We start from the raw sequence: 18,718 nt of genomic DNA on the forward strand, positions 1-18,718 counted from the left end.
ATATAATAATAAAATATTCAAAATATCAAAGTTCGTTTATATGGCAGTGATTTGATGGTGGGTATAAAAGATTCGGCATAGCCGAATATAACACTCTTACTTGTTAAGATATGATATAGATATCAATCACCAGCTATTAATTATAAAAAACCTTAACTTACTTTAAACTTACTTTAAAGATTTGCTTAATGTTAGTATGACATTTTTAAGTTTGAGATTTAATTTGATTTAAAGTTCTAATATATTTATAGGCAAAAAAAACGAAAGACTTAAGCAAGAAACTTGATCATAATATCATAAAAAGATTCAGTTGAAAATGTCTGGTCAGAACATAATTTAGCAATTTCCTCAATATAAGTGTGACATTTTGAAGTATTAAATTAAAATTGATTTGAAACTCGAATATACTAATACACAACCAACAAAAGACTTAACCAAGAAACTTGATTATAATATCATAATTGTCAGATCTTAATATAAAAATATTTTCTAAAAATAACATATATTTTTTTTAGCATTTTCAAACTCATAAACATATTTCTCTTTCTATCATTTCAGCATGTTTAATCAACGCAAAATAAACTCATATATTCTTCTTGCCATAGTGGCAACAAATTGTATTTTAATCACATTTGCCTATCCCCAAAATGAAGTTTATCAAAGACGTTTACAACAGAGACAACAACAGCAACAGATTTCACCAGTCTATGCTGTAGGACAAGAAAATGTTGCACGTAAATATGCCGTCAAACCAAATGCTTCCAAGAAAGTAGCACTTGATGATGTTGAAGATGACATTGAGGGTAATCAAATACAGGAAGCACCAAATGGTTTCTCATGGTCTAATATGTTGGGTACCGTACTAACTATGTTCTTTAATGGTGCCGGTAATTCACCCACAAAATCGGATGATGTTGATGGTTCAATTGGTTTCGGTGGTTCACCCTGGGCTAATGTTATCTCAATGGGTAAGGTTTATATTTGAGAATAATCAAATAAAATATATAATTTAATATATAATCTATTTACTTTTAATTTATCTAGGCTTGAAAATCATTAACACTTTGTTGGGCGGTGGTGCTCCTAGCGATGGTATCGACAAGGTTGACAATGGTGGTTCTCCCATGCAGGTAATATTTGCTTTATATTATTAGCATTTTTTTTGGTTATTATTTTAAGTAGTCTGCACATTTTTTGTTTTAATTTGTATATAAATACTTTTCATTTTGGTTAAACTAACTAATAATTTTTTGTTTGCTTATAAATGCTTTTATAATGACATATGCTGGAATTAACCAAACTTTTTTTTTTAAAGAAAAGGCTTTTTAACATATTTATATCAGTTAATTTATTCAAATTAATTACACAGTTTTTTATAAAAATGTTTTTTTTTACTATTTAAATATAGGATTATATGAATTATTTACATTTATATAATTAATATTATTTGAAAATTAGAAAACTAAAAAAACTTAAACTGCAATTAATTAATTGTTAAATCAAGGAAAAAACTTTTTATTTAAAAAGAAATATATAAATAAGCATTGACTTTAAAAATGAAAAATACCATTAAATGATTTTCGTTAAATATATTGATTTATACAAAGAGTATCATAATTGTAGCAATAAATTTAATACCATAATTTTCATCTTTCGATTACATTTCCCTTGTATTAAGTATCTCGAACGGAAATTTTATTTTGAACATTTTAATTTCTAAACTCTTTCTGAGCGCTTTTCAATCAAATTTTTGAAATAAAATTTACGTCCGAGATACTGAATACGGCGATCTTTCGGTCATGAATTCTGCAACATCTTACTATATTTGTTGCCGATGTGTTTGAAAAAGGCTCACTTTAGTTTAAAATATTTACTTAGCACAATATGTTAAAAATTCCATAGTTTTCAGCTTATCGCTTGATAAAGCCCATTTCGAAAAGTTTTCTAAAAATTATTGTACTGAGATTAAGACTTTCAATCGCTGGTAGGAAACAGAGGCTATATTAATACATTTATTAATATGCATTGGTTTTGAGGTATTCATACAAATGATTCCTAAAATGCTGTTCATCATGATACTAAGTGCCTGGTAGTTTGTTGATCTGATTTGATCTTTATTCCTCTGTATATATTGGATACCTGGTGTAAGGCGAACATTCTAAGTACAAATATCAAAAATACAATAACAGTAGCTTGGAGGGCGTGAACAGATTTTAACGAATATGATATTATTTTATCGCGACCGTTCAAAATAATGAACGTAAGCAATTCAGAAATTGTTTTAAGTGCGAAAAGTTGTTTGACCAAATTGACATTAAAAATAGCCCTATATTATCAGAACAGACTTTAACCTTTTCTATGGTAGTGACTAGAGCCTCTATAAAATCGTTAGTAGAATCCCGGTAGAAATTCCACATAAGACTTCTAATATCAGATATCGTTCAACTTAATCTGATTCATGTGCAGACCTGCAGATGTTTTTTTTTTTGGGTACATTTAGACTTGTCTATAAGAAATAAATGGGAACAATTATTTAAGTCATTAAAGCCTCTTGGGATAAAAATGCAAGCCTATATAATCGAACGTTTTAGAAAAATATTTCTGTCAATTGGGATCGTAAGTTATAATATTTTATATATAAAAGCTTTCCAAAAGCCAAAAAAGGACAGAAATGTTAAAATTTCAACATGTTAGTTACATTGTCAAATGTTGCCAAATTATTTTAAAAGACCGAAAGCTTTCATTTCAAATTAATAGGCACTCAGACCTATTTTAAATGCTATTGACATTATACTAAAGCAACTTATATTTTTTTAGCATTTTTGAACTTTCTAAGATTTCTTAAAAATTAAATTATTAAAGGACATTCACATGATACGAATATTTATGACAACAGTGGTCTGTAATAACATCCTCTATTATAGAAAATTATAATAGAATATTTAAGTATACAAAACCTACAAATAATTTTAATTTCTTTCTAACACTCAAAGTTTTAAAATTTTAAAATAAATTAAAATAAAAGAAAATCGCATAAAAAGCTCTTTGCTTTCAAAAGAAAATGTTTGAAAAATGCAAAATAATGTATATTAAATGATACGATTCATACCGGTATTTCTAAAAAAGAATAAAAACAATTTTAAAATAAAACAAGTAGGAAAGTATAGTCGGACATGGTCGTCATTATGATACCCTACACCTTGAGCAAATATTGATGAAGAACTAATTTTATAAATGAGGTTTTATATGGGAGTCAAACTATGGACCGATACTCATTAATTTTGGGAAAGCCATATATTTTTATATAATAGCTAGTTGTGCAATTTTGGAAGTTAAAAGTCAATTATGGACATTTAACACATTTTTAAAGGGAGGTTTGTATGGGGATTAGTGTCAAATAAGGGCTTATCATTACAAAAATTGACAGTATCATTTATACTTATACTTACTTATTTTTGGAGAGATCGTAATATATTTGACGTTATTATGGCATAACATGGCAGATATAGTTATATGGATGCTTGATGAAATAATGGACCGATTTTATTCATTTTCAATAGGTTTCTTTGCCAAAAATCGAGTTTGTTTAAAATTTTTCAAAATATCTTGAAAATTGCGGCATGTATCTATAGAAAGTGATTAGAGTCGATCGTTATGTCTAGGATATGTAAGACCAATATTTTTGTGCGCTGCAAACATTAGTACAAACGTATAATACTTTCCATGCTATAGTGATGTAAGGTATAATTATCAGGACATAATAGGTGCTTAAGGGGTAAATATGGGCCTATCCTTATAAATTTTGGTAGATGATTTTACGTCTATTACAAAGTCATTTATGTAGATTTTAATCGTTTTATAAGTAATTATAAGTTAATTTTGACCTTAAAGTCATTTTCTGAAGGGGAGTCTGTATGGGGGCTAGGGTCAAATGAGGCCTGATCACAATAAAAATTAGTATTGTCGTTTATTGTTCTATAAAACTAATTTTTGCTGATTTTTGTTGACATTATAAAACATATAACGTACTTATGAGCCTAAAGGACCGATTCGGGGGTTACGGTTGTATGAGGGCTAGGAGAAATAATGGACCGATTTCAACCATTTTCAATGGCGTTCGTCCTTGAGCCAAAAAAAGAGTATGTGACAAATTTCATCAAATTATACACAGACAGACGGACGGACAAACGGACATAGCAGAAAGTGATTCTGAGGCGATTGGTATACTTTAAGGTGGGTCTAGGACCAATATTTTTGGGTGTTATAAACTTTAGAACAAACGCATAATACCCTCCCCACTATAGTGGTACATTTTCTGTAAACTTGTCTACCAGCGTTGTAAGATATGACAACCGTTTATCACAGCTTTAACTTTTGGTAAACAAAATTTTTTGTAAAAATATTAATACTTTGTGCATTTAGAGAAAAGATCACTGAAAACAAGACTATTAAGTATTGAAAAATAAAATTCTTTTATTAAAAATATTAAGTTTTCAACGGTAGTCAAAAGAATACTTCTAAAATTTTTCTTTGAAAAATTATTTGCTAAATAAATGTACATACATAGTACAAGAAAAAACATATATATATTTTATATTTAAAATACACGATTTATAGTTCTTTTAACCTTTTGAAGTACAAACTAAATAAAACGATTATAAAAGCATTTATAAGATTAAAGTGATTTTTGTATTAAAATATATATACATAATATACAAAAAAAAATATTAGAAATGGAACACATATTGAAAACCATTTATAAAAAACAACTTCTTTTTCTCTCTTTTTTCTTTTTTTCCAAACTTCCCGATTATTTTCATGTGTGTTTGTTTTCTGGAAAAATTGTTACGCTTTTATATAAAACACACAAACATACTATCATGTAAAACTTAAACAAATAAACTCAAAAATTAAATACTGGTTAATGGTTTTGGTGGATTTTATATGGTTACATGCTTGAATAAAAAAATTAAAAAAAAAAATAAAAATATGAAAAATATAAACAGGGCGTCTTGGCAGCAGTATTATCAACGGTACTTGGTACAAAAGATCCAGAACAAGTGAATTCAATGGCCAAACAAGCCGGAGAGGTAAAGCAAAAATTATTATAATACCATTTTTTATTCTTCAATCTTTACATATTTAATAAACCAGTAGTTTTGTAAATTTATTTTTAATTATCTATTTATGCTTTAATCTACACTATAGTTTATTTTTTTTTATCTATTTTACTCTTATTTTCAAACTATTGCTTAAATTAAGAATTTTTATTTGATGTTTTATTATATTTCTTAATGCATTCTAGTTTATACAAATCGTTATGAATCTTTTGGATGCTTTGAAAACCTCATTCTCCCATCGTTCTTTGAATGCCCGTTCCCTGGGTAAACGTGATTCTGTAAGTGATGCCACTGTTGCCGGTATATCCATGTTGAAGGGTTATGTCCGTACTTATCGCAGTACTGATGAGAAGTGCTTGCAACGTTATATGTGTGAAGCTAATACCGAATGTTTACGCGAAATCGGTGGTGCCAGTATTTTCTGTCAATTGGGATCGTAAGTTATAATATTTTATATATAAAAGCTTTCCAAAAGCCAAAAAAGGACAGAAATATTAAAATTTTAACATGTTAGGAACATTGTCAAATGTTGCCAAATTATTTTAAAACAGCGAAAGCTTTCATTTCAAATTAATAAGCACTCAGACCTATTTTGAATACTATTGACATTATACTTAAGCAACTTATATTTTTCTAGCATTTTTAAACTCTCTGAGATTGCTTAAAAATTAAATTTCAATTTATGTATTTTTCTCTTACAGCTACGCTACCAGTTATCTTTTGGACCGCACCAGCGATGGTAGTTTCGATCAAATATACGAAGCTGGCCGCAGAGGGCGTTCTGGTTTCGATTGCAGTCAATTATATTTGGAATGTAATGAGGTCTAAGTCTATTTATCTCCATTAACTTTCATCACTTAGGCTTGAACTATAGGACTGGTTTAATAAAAAAATCTCTGTATTTATTTTAAGTTATTATATCCCCCCTAAAACAAACTTCCTCAGTTTCCCCCCATTTATATTTAAGAAATATAAATTATTTATTTATTATTATTTATAATATATGTATTTCTGTATTTCTAAGTATTAGTTTTATATTTATTATTTGTGAATGTAGTTTGTGGATATCAAAAAAATAAATCATTAAGATATCGTAAAAAAAGTGCATAAAATTTAAAAAATAAGCAATAACGAAGTAGCTATGTATGTTAAGTTTTTAACAGAAAATAAAATGAAAACTTTCGAAAATATAAGAAAACAAAATATTTAATAACAGCAAAAAGCTTTTAAAGTTTAATAATTACAATTTTTATACACATAAAGAAGATATAATTATAGCAGATGTATACACAAGAAAAGCTTTTCATTAACATTCATGTTAACAGGGTTTTATGGTGTTGCTGTAAAATTAAGTTGTTTGTTTGAAAGCTTTAGCAGATTATGCGCACAACGGAATACAGTATCCTGCATAATGAATAAATAAAGACTTTAAATTTGTCGTTTTTAACAAATCTTACTAAATATGCCTATCTGAACAAAATCGATACTTGTGGACACCTCTAATATATATATTTACATGTTCCCACATAATATTTGGACTTGGAGTTTTATTTGGATATCGTGTCAAATGACCGAAGTTTTGAATCTGATTGGAAGAAAGTTCGCAATAAAATACGAACATGCCTTATTTAAAAATTGGTATTTTACTCGATCCATAATTGATTTAAATATTTGGTTTAGGCACACGGTTTGATGCTGAGTATATAAGATTAGACAATGCGGATTATAACACGTCTTTCTAATTATCTTTTATTACTTAATATATATTTTTTTTTCAAATGAGGCGTATAAAAACATATGTTTTGTCCTATCAAAAACAAGTTAGAGTGCTATATTCGGCTGTGCAGAATATTAAATACCCTCCACCAGCTTCTTCTATGTTATAATTTTTCTAATTGATCAAATATTTGTATAAATAAGTTTTTCCATGACTTTAATTACAATTCGAAGATTTATTGAACATTATAGATTTAGATATAGATTTATAAAACTAATATTTTTGCCAAATTATGTATCAATAGCTTTATTTGCTAATAAGTAATGTGCGTTTAAGAAATGTTCATAAAAGGACTTTGTATGGGAGCTATGTAAAATTATGTATATAAAGACAAAATTACATATTGGGAGCCAAAGTGATTTTCTGGACCTAGTGTGACAGCTTTGACCAAATATGGACCGGTCGTAAAACAATATTATAGTGAATTTATGTATAAGAGCAATACTTTTGCTAAATGTATGGATATAAATATCTGGTTATGAGTTATGTGCGTTTTTTTTTTATTTTCGGAAGGGAACCTTGTATGTGTGTTTTTCTAAAAGGGACCTTATATGGGAGCTATGATCATTTATAGACCGATCGAAAAAATCTTTTATTCAAATTTTATATCAAATTTTATATCTATATCTTAATTTAGTAATGAGTTATGCGTGTTTAAGTGATTTTCTTATATGGGAGCTATGACCAAATATGGACCGATCGAAAAAAAATCGTTCATTGTATTATTTCTGTATATAAGAGCAATACCTGTACCAAATTTTATATGGATATCTTAATTTAGTAATGAGTTATGCGCGTTTAAGTGATTTTCGGGAAAGGACCTTGTATGGGACCTATGACCAATTATGGACCCATCCAAAAAATTTTTCCTCTGCATAACTTATATTGACATTAGATTTTAACTTCTAAAATTTTGTGAAGATATCGACATTACGACGGAAGTTAAAAACCAAATTTCCGGGAATATGTACTTTTGTATGGGAGGTATATGAAATTGTGGATCGATTCTGCCGATTTTCCACAGAAATTAAGTTCTTGTGTGGAATTATCTTGCATAGTTTTCGAGAAAATTACATCAGAATGTGTAAAAAATTCATATTTTTTTCGAGGTTGTTTCAAATTTTGATTCATAACTTTTCCCGATGTGAAGTGATTTTGCACATTTTCAACACCAAACAACTTAGGAAAACTAAGAACATTTTGGGTGAATTTGTGTAAATTCTATAGCTTCGTTTTATCGTGAGCGTGTTTTACACAGACAGACGGACATAGCTCAGATGAATATTTCTTGGTGTTACACGCGGAATGACAAACTTATCATTCTCTATCACCACTGATGGTGGTGGAGGGTATAAAAATATAAACAATGTTTTTCTGAGAAACTAGACAAATTAAACATTCCAATGGTTTGTAACATGCCAAACTAAAAACTCATACCGTCGATGTTATTTTTTACAGTGAGGCACTTTAGCACTCTTATCGAAACAAAATTTGTCATAGGCATAGTTAATAAGAATTCCAGTTGAGGCTTTGAAAATAGATCACACAACTCACAAAGATATGTAAATTTTTTAAAATGATATTACATTGTTTTTATCCGATTAAAAAGAACCCAGGAAAAAACTTTACTTACACGGTAAGCAGGCAAGTAAAATTGAAGTAATGTTCAAGTACTTACTTTTTGCGGTAAATAATTAATTATTTTTGTTCACGAGATTCAAAAAATAACTGTTTTTTAGTTTCACGGGCTCAAACCTGGCTTTGCAGTTTTTTTTGTTTATTAATCTTTTTGCTTACTCAGTACTTCATTAACAAGTTATTATAGAATACTTTTTAAATAGTTAAAAATTTGTTTTAACTTTAACTTATTTTCTTTCTTAATAATTTTTATATTTTTTTGAAAATTTTTTGGTTTTTTGAGGGGGGAACTTACACTTACACAAGCACTGAATAATAATACAGTTTGCATTACTTGTAAGTACTCTTATAATAATTTACATAAAGTTAGTTACGTAAGCAAGTACTTTTTTAAAATTACAGACTAGTCCATTGAGTAGCTTCTTGTCTACTTATTTAGATTATGGACGAGATCGTCGTTTAACTGGTCCATTGCGGTAAGTGTTTAATTTCATATTTTTAGGTTCAAAATTATAGTAAATTAAATTTAAAGAACGAAAAAGTAGAAAACTATTAAAATACTAGTTAAAAATCGAAAAAGTACGAAACAAGTAATAGGGTTGTACTTGGCTGTGCCGAATATACCATCATATCTAAATTTACTTATGGTCAATTTTGTTTCAATCCTCCTAAGATTTGACAAGTAAGAGTGTTATATTCGTCTGTGCCGAATCTCATATACCCACCTACAAACCGTATGCCGCAAAAGGAATGCTCCTCTATAAACATCAGGGTGATATTTGGAATATGGCTTAAGTCAATTATGGACCGAGCTCTTTTGAACTAACAAAATATTAATTTTTAAAAAACAAATATTTTAGTTCAATTTTTAAACCGTGAGCGTATGAGTAATTTTCTAAAGAGAACACTTATATGCGTCAATTATGAACCGATACTCATAAAATTTTGTACCTAGATTTCGTTTGTATAGAATAAGTTTATGCAAAATTTCAGCGCAATACACATATTTTAAATAAAATAAACTCGTATTTTAATAAGCAAAACTCGTTTCTGAAGGGAACCATTAAATACGGAATGAAGAATTATGGTACTAAGTATACTTTTTTAAGTTGATTTTCAGCGCAGTATTAGTAATATTCTGAATTTTCTTCAACAAATTTTCTAAAGTTGATCTTATATCCTCATCACTTTCTGTAGACCTACACATTCCGCATGAAATTCGGAGCGAATTTCATAACATATATTTTTAGGCCAGTAATGATCGTTTAAGTAATTTTCTGAGGGTGACCTTATATGGGGGGTAGGGTTAATTATGAACCGATCCACATACAATTTTATAAAGAGAATTTGGCTCGCGAGAAACTTACTTGTATCAGATTTTATCGCTATACTCGCAATCTTTAACCAGTAATGAGCGTTAAAGTATTATTCTAAAGAAAATATTGTATGGGCGATAGGGTAAATTATGGACCAATCCTTCCTAAATTTGTTGGAGAGATTTTGGTTAGTATTCAGCTAATGTGTGTCAAATTTCGTCAGAACATTCTTCCAGTAATGAGCATTATAGTCATTTTCAGATGGGCATCTTATATGGTCATATATGGGCCGAAAAAAAAAAATTATACGGAAATTTGGAAAGTTTGTAGCATTTCATTGCTTCACTCATATTTTTAAGACATTAATGAGCTTTAAAGCCATTTCCTGAAGTGAACCCAATAGGGGAAGTAGGGTCAATTATGGACCTATCCACATAAATGTTAGTAAAGAGATTTTGGCTTGGGAGGAACTTAATTGTATAAAAATTTACTGTATAAAAATTTATATTCGTATATTTCAGCTAGTAATGAGCGTTAAAGAAATTTTCAGAATGGGTACGGTAATTTATGGGCCGATCCTTAAAAAAATGGTTAAAAGATTTTGGTTCGTAAGAAACTTACTTATACCGATTTTCATCGCTATACAGGAATTTTTAGGCCAGTAATGAGTGTAAAAGTAATTTTCTGGAGGGGACCTTATATGCGGGGTAGGGTCATTTTTGAGCAGATCTTTAAAAAAATTTGTTTAAAGAAAGATTTAAGATTATTGCAAAGTAATTTTTAATATTTTTGTGACAGGAATCCATTGTTAAAGAGTTGTGAGGAATACCAGTAAAATTTTGTGTATAAAAAATTCCTACATACTAAATATTTAATTTTGTCCTTCTTATTTAACATTTACTTTCTTTATGAATAATTAAAAAATTTGACGTCCTAGATTTTTTTAATATTTTTTCTGGACATAGACGGCCAAATATATGTTTTTTTTATATATGTTTTATATCATTGTTGTAAACTAGTGTTATCAATCTGGAAAAAATTGGTAGATTGATTCATATATAGCCAAAACATGTCGTGTCGAATTTTATCAATATAGCTTTATTTTATACCCTGGGTGCTTCGCTACCTAACTTAAATACATACATATCATTTAAATAAAAATTTTATGTTTCTGTGTTCAATATTATATACAATTCAAAAAATATAATTTTAATGAATGAAAAATTTTCCCCGTTTTTCCACTTTTTGGTACTTTTTTCCCCAGTGAAATGCAAAAATTTTATTACAATAAATATTACAGTGTTAGTCCGAAATTTAATGAAAATAATTCAATAAACCGTAAAAGTTTTCTTAATGTGCTAAAAGAAGTACCATAAATACAGTTTTCTCCCTCTTACACCCAAAAAGGACAGAATTTTAAAAAAGTACGAAAAAGGCGTCTCATAATTTTGGGAGGTGTTACAAAAATATTTATAAAAATTTTATTATGTTTATTTTATTAGTTTAAAAGTAATAAAGGGTCAAAAAAGGTACCAAAATCACCTTTGTTACACAGTTTTACCCCTTAAAAGTACGAATTTCAAAAAATTACCAGGTGCATTTAAATTTTTTCTTGTATCACTAATAATGTGTCAGATAATTAATAAAACCTGTTTTACCCGTTTTCCCCCTTTTTACCCGTAAATGTACAAATTTCCAAAAAAATCCCTCCTTAGAAGATGATTCTAGGTTCAGCCGTTTGGGCTGTGCGATGATAAATCAGTCAGTCAGTAACGCTACTCTTTTATATATAGAAGATGATTTTCGGAAGTAAAATTAATGAAGGAGCTAGAACCAATAATAGACCCATACGTAATAACTTTATAATTCAATAAAATATTTGAATTTAGTGATTTTTTGAGTTATGATCAATTACATACCTATCCGGCTAAAATATTGTAAAGTGATTTATATAAATACAAACCATTTTTGTGTTGAATTTTTTCACAATAGCTTAATATATAAATTAACTATATGTTTTTAAGTGATGTTTGGAATTGGACCTAATGTGGGAGTTATGACCTATAATGGACCGATCGATCATTTGGTAGAATGGTTTATATGTACACAAAACATATCCTGATAACTTAATAATTTGTGACTTGTTATAGTGCAAGGGTGTTTTTAACTAGAAATCCTTTTTTCCTGAAATACTTATATACATATGTACAGATATACAAAATTTAGCTAAGAACTTCAAATGTAATTGAAAATTTAACAAAACCGACTTTAATTTTGATTAAAAACCTACGGTATCAATTTTGCTTAATTTTAACTATAGAGTATTTTAATCTTTTATCCAGCAGACAGACGGAAATAGCTAATTTTATTTAAGTTCCAAAAAACATATACACTTTGTTCTTTGTTACTTTTTAAAGCTTCACATAAACCTTCTTGTGGTGGAGGGTGTAAAAATGGACTTATATACTCCTTTGCTTATAATGTAAGTTGTTTTCTACTGGGGGGCTTAAAAGAGTGTCCAATTTATTTTGCTATGTTGACTTTAAATCCCATGTTAAAATTTGTTATGTGGTTTTATTGTTTGTACGGTGCACAGTGTGAAATTTTGTAAATTTAGTAGCATAAAATATATGTAAATTGGGTTGGAATAGAGTAATATTAATGACTGAAAATTTGCTTAAAATCGGTGTATATAAACCAATAACAAGTTTTCTAAAAAAATATAATAACAACAATCATTTTGCATATAACTATCCATTAATATTAAGTTTGCATTATAATCAAATTTCACATTGTGCACTATTCGTTTTTATTTTATATACGGGCAGCATCATGGTTTTATGTTGACCTTTCAAACTTAAGTTAAATTCTTTGTGGGTCAAGTTAAGTGTTAGAGTAAACAATGAAAAGCATTCTTATAATAAGATGTGAAAAGATGACATAATCCACTTAAATTCCCAATACAATTTTAATCGTTGTGACACCGATACATACACATGTACATATAAATTTGTTCTTGTTTTCAAAATAAAAAGATTTTGTTTGGAAATCAATTGTTAATCAAAAAAACGCTTGAGTTAATCCTACGAAAACATGTGACAATTGCACTAACCATAAAATCAAATACATCTAAAGAACATGTTGTCCATTTCATGTTGAGATTATCGTCTAAAGGACTTATTAACGGTTAAATGCTTTTGTAAACATATGGCACAATAATAGAAACGAAAGCTTACAGGAACACAAATACATACGTATGTATGCTCATATATAGAGAACATTTGGCTCTGCAGTTTTCGGTGTTGATATATCTGAGGATAATCATTATCGAAGTATTCGTCTTTAAGGTATAAGAATAATTTGTTTCGTACATAAATAAAAACGTTAAATGAATACTAGAGGTTTGATTAACAACTTCTCCTTATAAATATGGACGAACTGATTTTCTTTATATTCCAAAAAATGTATAAATTAAAGTCGAATAAGTTAGTGGTTTGACAAAATTCTGTTACCAAGTGATACATTTGCTCCTTATAAAATTGCTGGGATGTATTTAGTATTTGTTAGTAAGAAATATGTTTGTGTTTATCTGTATACTTGAATTGACAAATGAAATGGGAAGTAAAACAGCAGGTTGTGAAATCTCTAGAAAACTGAATTGGTTTTGACCAAAAACCCATAAACGAAAGAAATCCTTGACAATGTAATATTGACTTTAATGGCCAACATATTGCATATACTCGTTGTATTTTAGGCCTTATATGTTTTTAAAAATATGTATTTCACTAAATGCTGGATTTCCTTAAAAGATTTTAAGATAAACTGATATAAACAGCTTGCAATTACAAAGTGTGTCAAGCTTAATAAATCTTTGAGTTACCGTTTTGTGCCTTTATTTATGGGGACAGGAAAAACATTTCGAAAACTTGTGCGGCATCATGCACTCAAATAGTAAATTTGTACGTAAGTATGTATGCAGTATATTACAATGATAAAATCTGTTTGCATACTTTCATTTTTTTTCTTCATTTTTCTCTTCCAACAATTTTAATAAATTTTAAGACTTAGAGAAACAATTTACTTTCATATTACTTAGATAATGTTAATTTAAATTTTAGTATTATTCATTTTTTTTTTTGGGAGAAAAAAAAATATCTGGCAAGGAATGTACTGCTACTGGTTATGTTTTCTAGTAACAAAAGCATTTCTCATGAAATGGGAAAAAATTGTAACATAGACAAGAGACCTTATGTTACAATGCTAAAACTTTTGCTTTTTTTTCTTTTTGTGGACAAAGGAAAACTTATATAATTTTTCATATTTTATAAAATAAAATAAGAATGAAGCCAAGGATATGCCGACATAAGGCTAAGGTCGAATAAAATATGACTTCTTCTTAATTCCGCTAATTTAAGAAGATGCCATTAATGGGCACTATATGTATTTATTATATTTGTCTTGAATTGTATTGTATATCGATATTTATATAAGTATCAGTATGACTTTAACAAAGGGTCAAAGACTTGGGCCAATAATGGACCAAGCTTATAATACTTGTAGAATTTTATGATAGCATGAACTATTTTAGAAAGTCTGATGGATATACATCGTTAGATCGTATATGAAACTTATGTATATGTTTGATTTAAATCGTCCCACCTAATAGTAACATCCTTAAAATATGCAACAAATTTTTAACTATTAAAAGAAATATGTACTATGTAAATATAATGCTGCCAGACGTCTTTACATACACATATTAATTATCTAATTGCGATCAGTAAAACATCCACCACTATGAGTGGCCGTAGTAACTCCAAGAAATATATATTTAAGTCCCAACGAAGTATAGATATTCTGGGTCGATTTGTGATATTTTGTCCGTCTGTCTGGCTGGCTGTGTAAAACACACGTTAGTTAGTTAGTTAGTTAGTTAGTTAGTTAGTTAGTTAGTTAGTTAGTTAGTTAGTAGGTTAGTTAGTTAGTTAATTAGTTAGTTAGTTAGTTAGTTAGTTAGTTAGTTAGTAAGTTAGTTAGTTAGTTAGTTAGTTAGTTAGTTAGTTCGTCAGTTAGTTAGTTAGTTAGTTAGTTAGTTAGTTAGTTAGTTAGTTAGTAAGTTAGTTAGTTAGTAAGTTAGTTAGTTAGTTAGTTAGTTAGTTAGTTAGTTAGTTAGTCAGTTAATTAGTTAGTAACTTAGTGTATGTTCAACAAATCCGAAGAAATATACCTATGCCTCTATCAATGCGCTCCTCTTCAATTGCCTCAAGACTACCACGAAACAATTACGGATTTTTTTTCTAATTACTTAGAAGAAACTTTTGCTTTGTATGTCTATGTATCGAATTACTGCACTCTATTGATGAATAAATTGCTGCTATAGGGTATACAAACAGTAGACTAATATATGAAACAAACATGGTAACTTTTTTACATTATTTAACATAGCATTTATTTAAAATTGTACGTTGGTATGGTAAAAACTTTAATTTACTTAATATAATTTTATATCTATTTTTATCTTTTAATGGAATAATTTACCCAGGAAGTTGAATTTTTGCCTAAAGATATAAATGCTTGAATTATTATAGAAAATTTTCTTCTCTTTATTTTTTAAATATTTTTTTTATACTCTACTTTTAATAATGAATATAAATGATTATGTATAGAATGAAAAATCATACGTTGGCATATGTTGAAGTTTGACGATGTTGTTGATGACGAGGCTGGTAGTGATTATGTGTTAATATCTGGGACAAATACTTTATGTTATATAAATGTATGTATATATATGTATATACGTACACATATAAATTCATATCTCTATTAAGTAATATTTTGTTATTGTACAATTATATATACATGTATGTATGTATGTGGTATACTGTTTATATTGTTTGCTGTATTTTCCGGTTCATGATTTATTCATTAGTCTAAAGAATAGAAAAGGAGACAAAAGCAAACACATACTCGTATATACTTCATATATTATTGTGTGTTTAGATTTGTGGTTTTTATAAAATACTAGTCATAAGGAAGTCTATAATAGTCATATTATTATATTAAATTCTTCCACATACTATTTTATATTCTTCTGGCAACAAATATTGAGTATACTTGTGTTGTTGAAAATGGTTAAATAATCCAAATGAATTCTGTTATTATGTACAAAATGATTTCTGGTCAAATGTTATACATTCATCTTAAGAAAGTTGGAACTATATATATATTTATTTTGTTACTATGTATGTATGTGTGTAATACTGTGGTGGACGACCCACACTGTATATCAATTCAAATCATGTTTATTGCTCCGAAATATTCACTTTTAAATTTAATGAAATCATATTTCTGAAATGACCATGTTAAAAGAAAGCTTTGTCATATGAGCCATATATAAACATTTCATGGCATTTTATGGAAGTTTTGAAATTCATATCTGGATTATTTATACCGCATCGTGATGCTAATTTCTATAAATTATTTATTAACAATTAGGTCATTTTCTCAAAGTAACCTCTATTGTATATAGCAATTTTGAACAATCGATTTAGCCATTATTTAATATACTTCATGTTTAGGAATAATAAAAGTCAAATGCAGTAGGTTCGAAATTATCTTATATTTTTGATTCAATCATAAATTTAATGCATTGCACATTGGGGCAAAGGTATATGGCAATTAATGAACTACAAAGTTTTGATATAAGTGTTTGGTATCAGTGAAAAGATAATTTCTCCTGTATTACAAATATGTGTACATAACCCATTGAACAGTTTTAGAAAGAAATTACCAAAATATTAAAAATATATTTGTTTTTGTGTATATTTAGGAATAATTGTGAATTTTTTCTTTATGCATATTTATATGTTTATTTAGAAATCTGAATACATCTTACCTTCTTTTAAATTAATTTTATAAATTCTTGCAATACCGTGATATACACAAAATTAATATGAATAAAATTTTATTTTGGGGGGAAATGGGTTTAAGCAGTCTAGTTCTCAGATAGGCAATTTGTGGCAACATTTTGAACATATTGATGAACAATGTGTAGAGAATTCTGATGATTTAATTATATTTGCTTTTTAATTTGTTTTATTATAAAATTAGTATATTATGTTTTTATACCCTCCACCACCATCAGTGGTGATAGAGGGTATATATAACTTTGTCATTCCGTGTGTAACACCAAGAAATATTCATCTGAGACCCAACAAAGTATATATATTCTGGGTCCTTATCAAATTCTGAGTCGATCTAGCTATGTCCGTCTGTCCGTCTGTCTGTGTAAAACACGCTCACGATAAAACGAAGCAATAGAAGTTAACCAAATTCACCCAAAATGTTCTTTGTTTTCCTAAGTTGTTTGGTATTGAAAATGGGCAAAATCGGTTCACATCGGGAAAAGTTATGAATCAAAATTTGAAACAACCTCGAAAAAATAAGCATTTTTTACACATTATGATGTAATTTTCTCGAAAACTATGCAAGATAATTCCATAAAAATCGGCATACATTCGTTTCCACACAAGAGCTTAATCTCTGTGTAAAATCGCCAGAATCGGCCCACAATTTCATATACCTCCCATACAAAAGTACAAATTCCCGGAAATTTGGTTTTTTGTTAATAAATTCCGTCGTAATGTCGATATCTTCACAAAATCTTAGAAATTAAAATTTTATGAGAATAGAATTTATTCAGAGGAAAAATTTTTTAGATGGGTCCATAATTGGTCATAGCTCCCATACAAGGTCCCCTCCCGAAAATAACTAAAACGCACATAACTCATTTCTTAATTAAGGTATCCATATAAAATTTGGTACAAGTTTTGCTCTTATATACAGAAATATAACCATGAAAGTTTATTTGGATTGGTCATAGCTCCCATACAAGGTCCCCTCAGAAAATCAGTTAAACCCGCATAACTCATTAGTAAATCAAGATATCGATATAAAATTTGGTACTAGTATTGCTTTTATATACAGAAATATTACAATGAAAGTTTTTTTGGATCGGTCCATAATTGGTCATAGCTCCCATACAAGGTCCACTCCCGAAAACCACCTAAACGCACATAATTCATTACTAAATTAAGATATCCATATAAAATTTTTTGCAAGCATTGTTCTCACATAAACGAATAAGTACTACCACGAAATATTTTTCCGATCGGTCCATAATTGGTCATAGCTCCCATATTAGTTCCCCTTATGAAAAACACTTAAACACGTACAAATCATTACTTAATTAAGATATCCATATACAATTTGGTACAAGTATTGATCATATACAAAAAATATTACTAAGAAATTTTTTTTCATCGGTCTATAACTGGTCATAGCTCCCATACAAGGTCTTCTCCCGAAAATAACTAAAACGCACACAACTCATTACTAAATTAAAATATCCATATAAAGTTTGGCACAAGTGTTGCTCATATACAGAGAAATAATATTATGAAATGTTTTTCTGATCGGTCCATAATTGATCATAGCTCCCACACAAGGTCCATCTTAGAAAAACACACATACATATTTGGTCATAGCTCTCATACTAGGTCCAGAAAATCACTTAGATTCACAATATTTATTACCAAGTAATGATATAGATACAGAATTCTGAATCTTTGTCTTTATATACATAATTGGACAAAGCTCCCATACAAAGTTCTTTTACGAAAATCTCTTAAACGCACATTACTTATTACCAAATTAAGCTATTGATACATAATTTGGCAAAAATATTAGTTTTGTATACTTACATTTCTCCTATATTAGGTCCTGCCCCTAAAAGCGCTTTAACCGTATTTAAAGAGCATTATCAATTTGTGTTGATCAAAATTTTGTGTAGAACATAATTATATATG

The 18,718-nt window shown here is 28.4% G+C and overlaps 1 protein-coding gene across 2 annotated transcripts in view; it reads left to right on the forward strand.

Annotated features, from left to right (window-relative positions):
• Positions 1-6,308, forward strand: part of LOC111690952 — a 17,506-nt gene extending 11,198 nt beyond the window's left edge. Inside the window, exons 2-6 of one of the 2 annotated variants that reach the window (XM_023453564.2) lie at positions 559-968; positions 1,045-1,130; positions 5,007-5,090; positions 5,306-5,556; positions 5,822-6,308. In XM_023453564.2, coding sequence (XP_023309332.1) covers positions 560-968; positions 1,045-1,130; positions 5,007-5,090; positions 5,306-5,556; positions 5,822-5,948 — 957 coding nt within the window. In that variant the 5' untranslated portion in view covers position 559 and the 3' untranslated portion in view covers positions 5,949-6,308. The remainder of the gene's footprint in view (positions 1-558; positions 969-1,044; positions 1,131-5,006; positions 5,091-5,305; positions 5,557-5,821) is intronic. The other variant, XM_046949764.1, reaches the window with a different exon arrangement.
• Positions 6,309-18,718: the final 12,410 nt, after the last annotated feature.

The sequence above is a fragment of the Lucilia cuprina genome, chromosome 4, assembly GCF_022045245.1.
Source record: "Lucilia cuprina isolate Lc7/37 chromosome 4, ASM2204524v1, whole genome shotgun sequence".
In the NCBI taxonomy this organism is placed as follows: domain Eukaryota; kingdom Metazoa; phylum Arthropoda; class Insecta; order Diptera; family Calliphoridae; genus Lucilia; species Lucilia cuprina.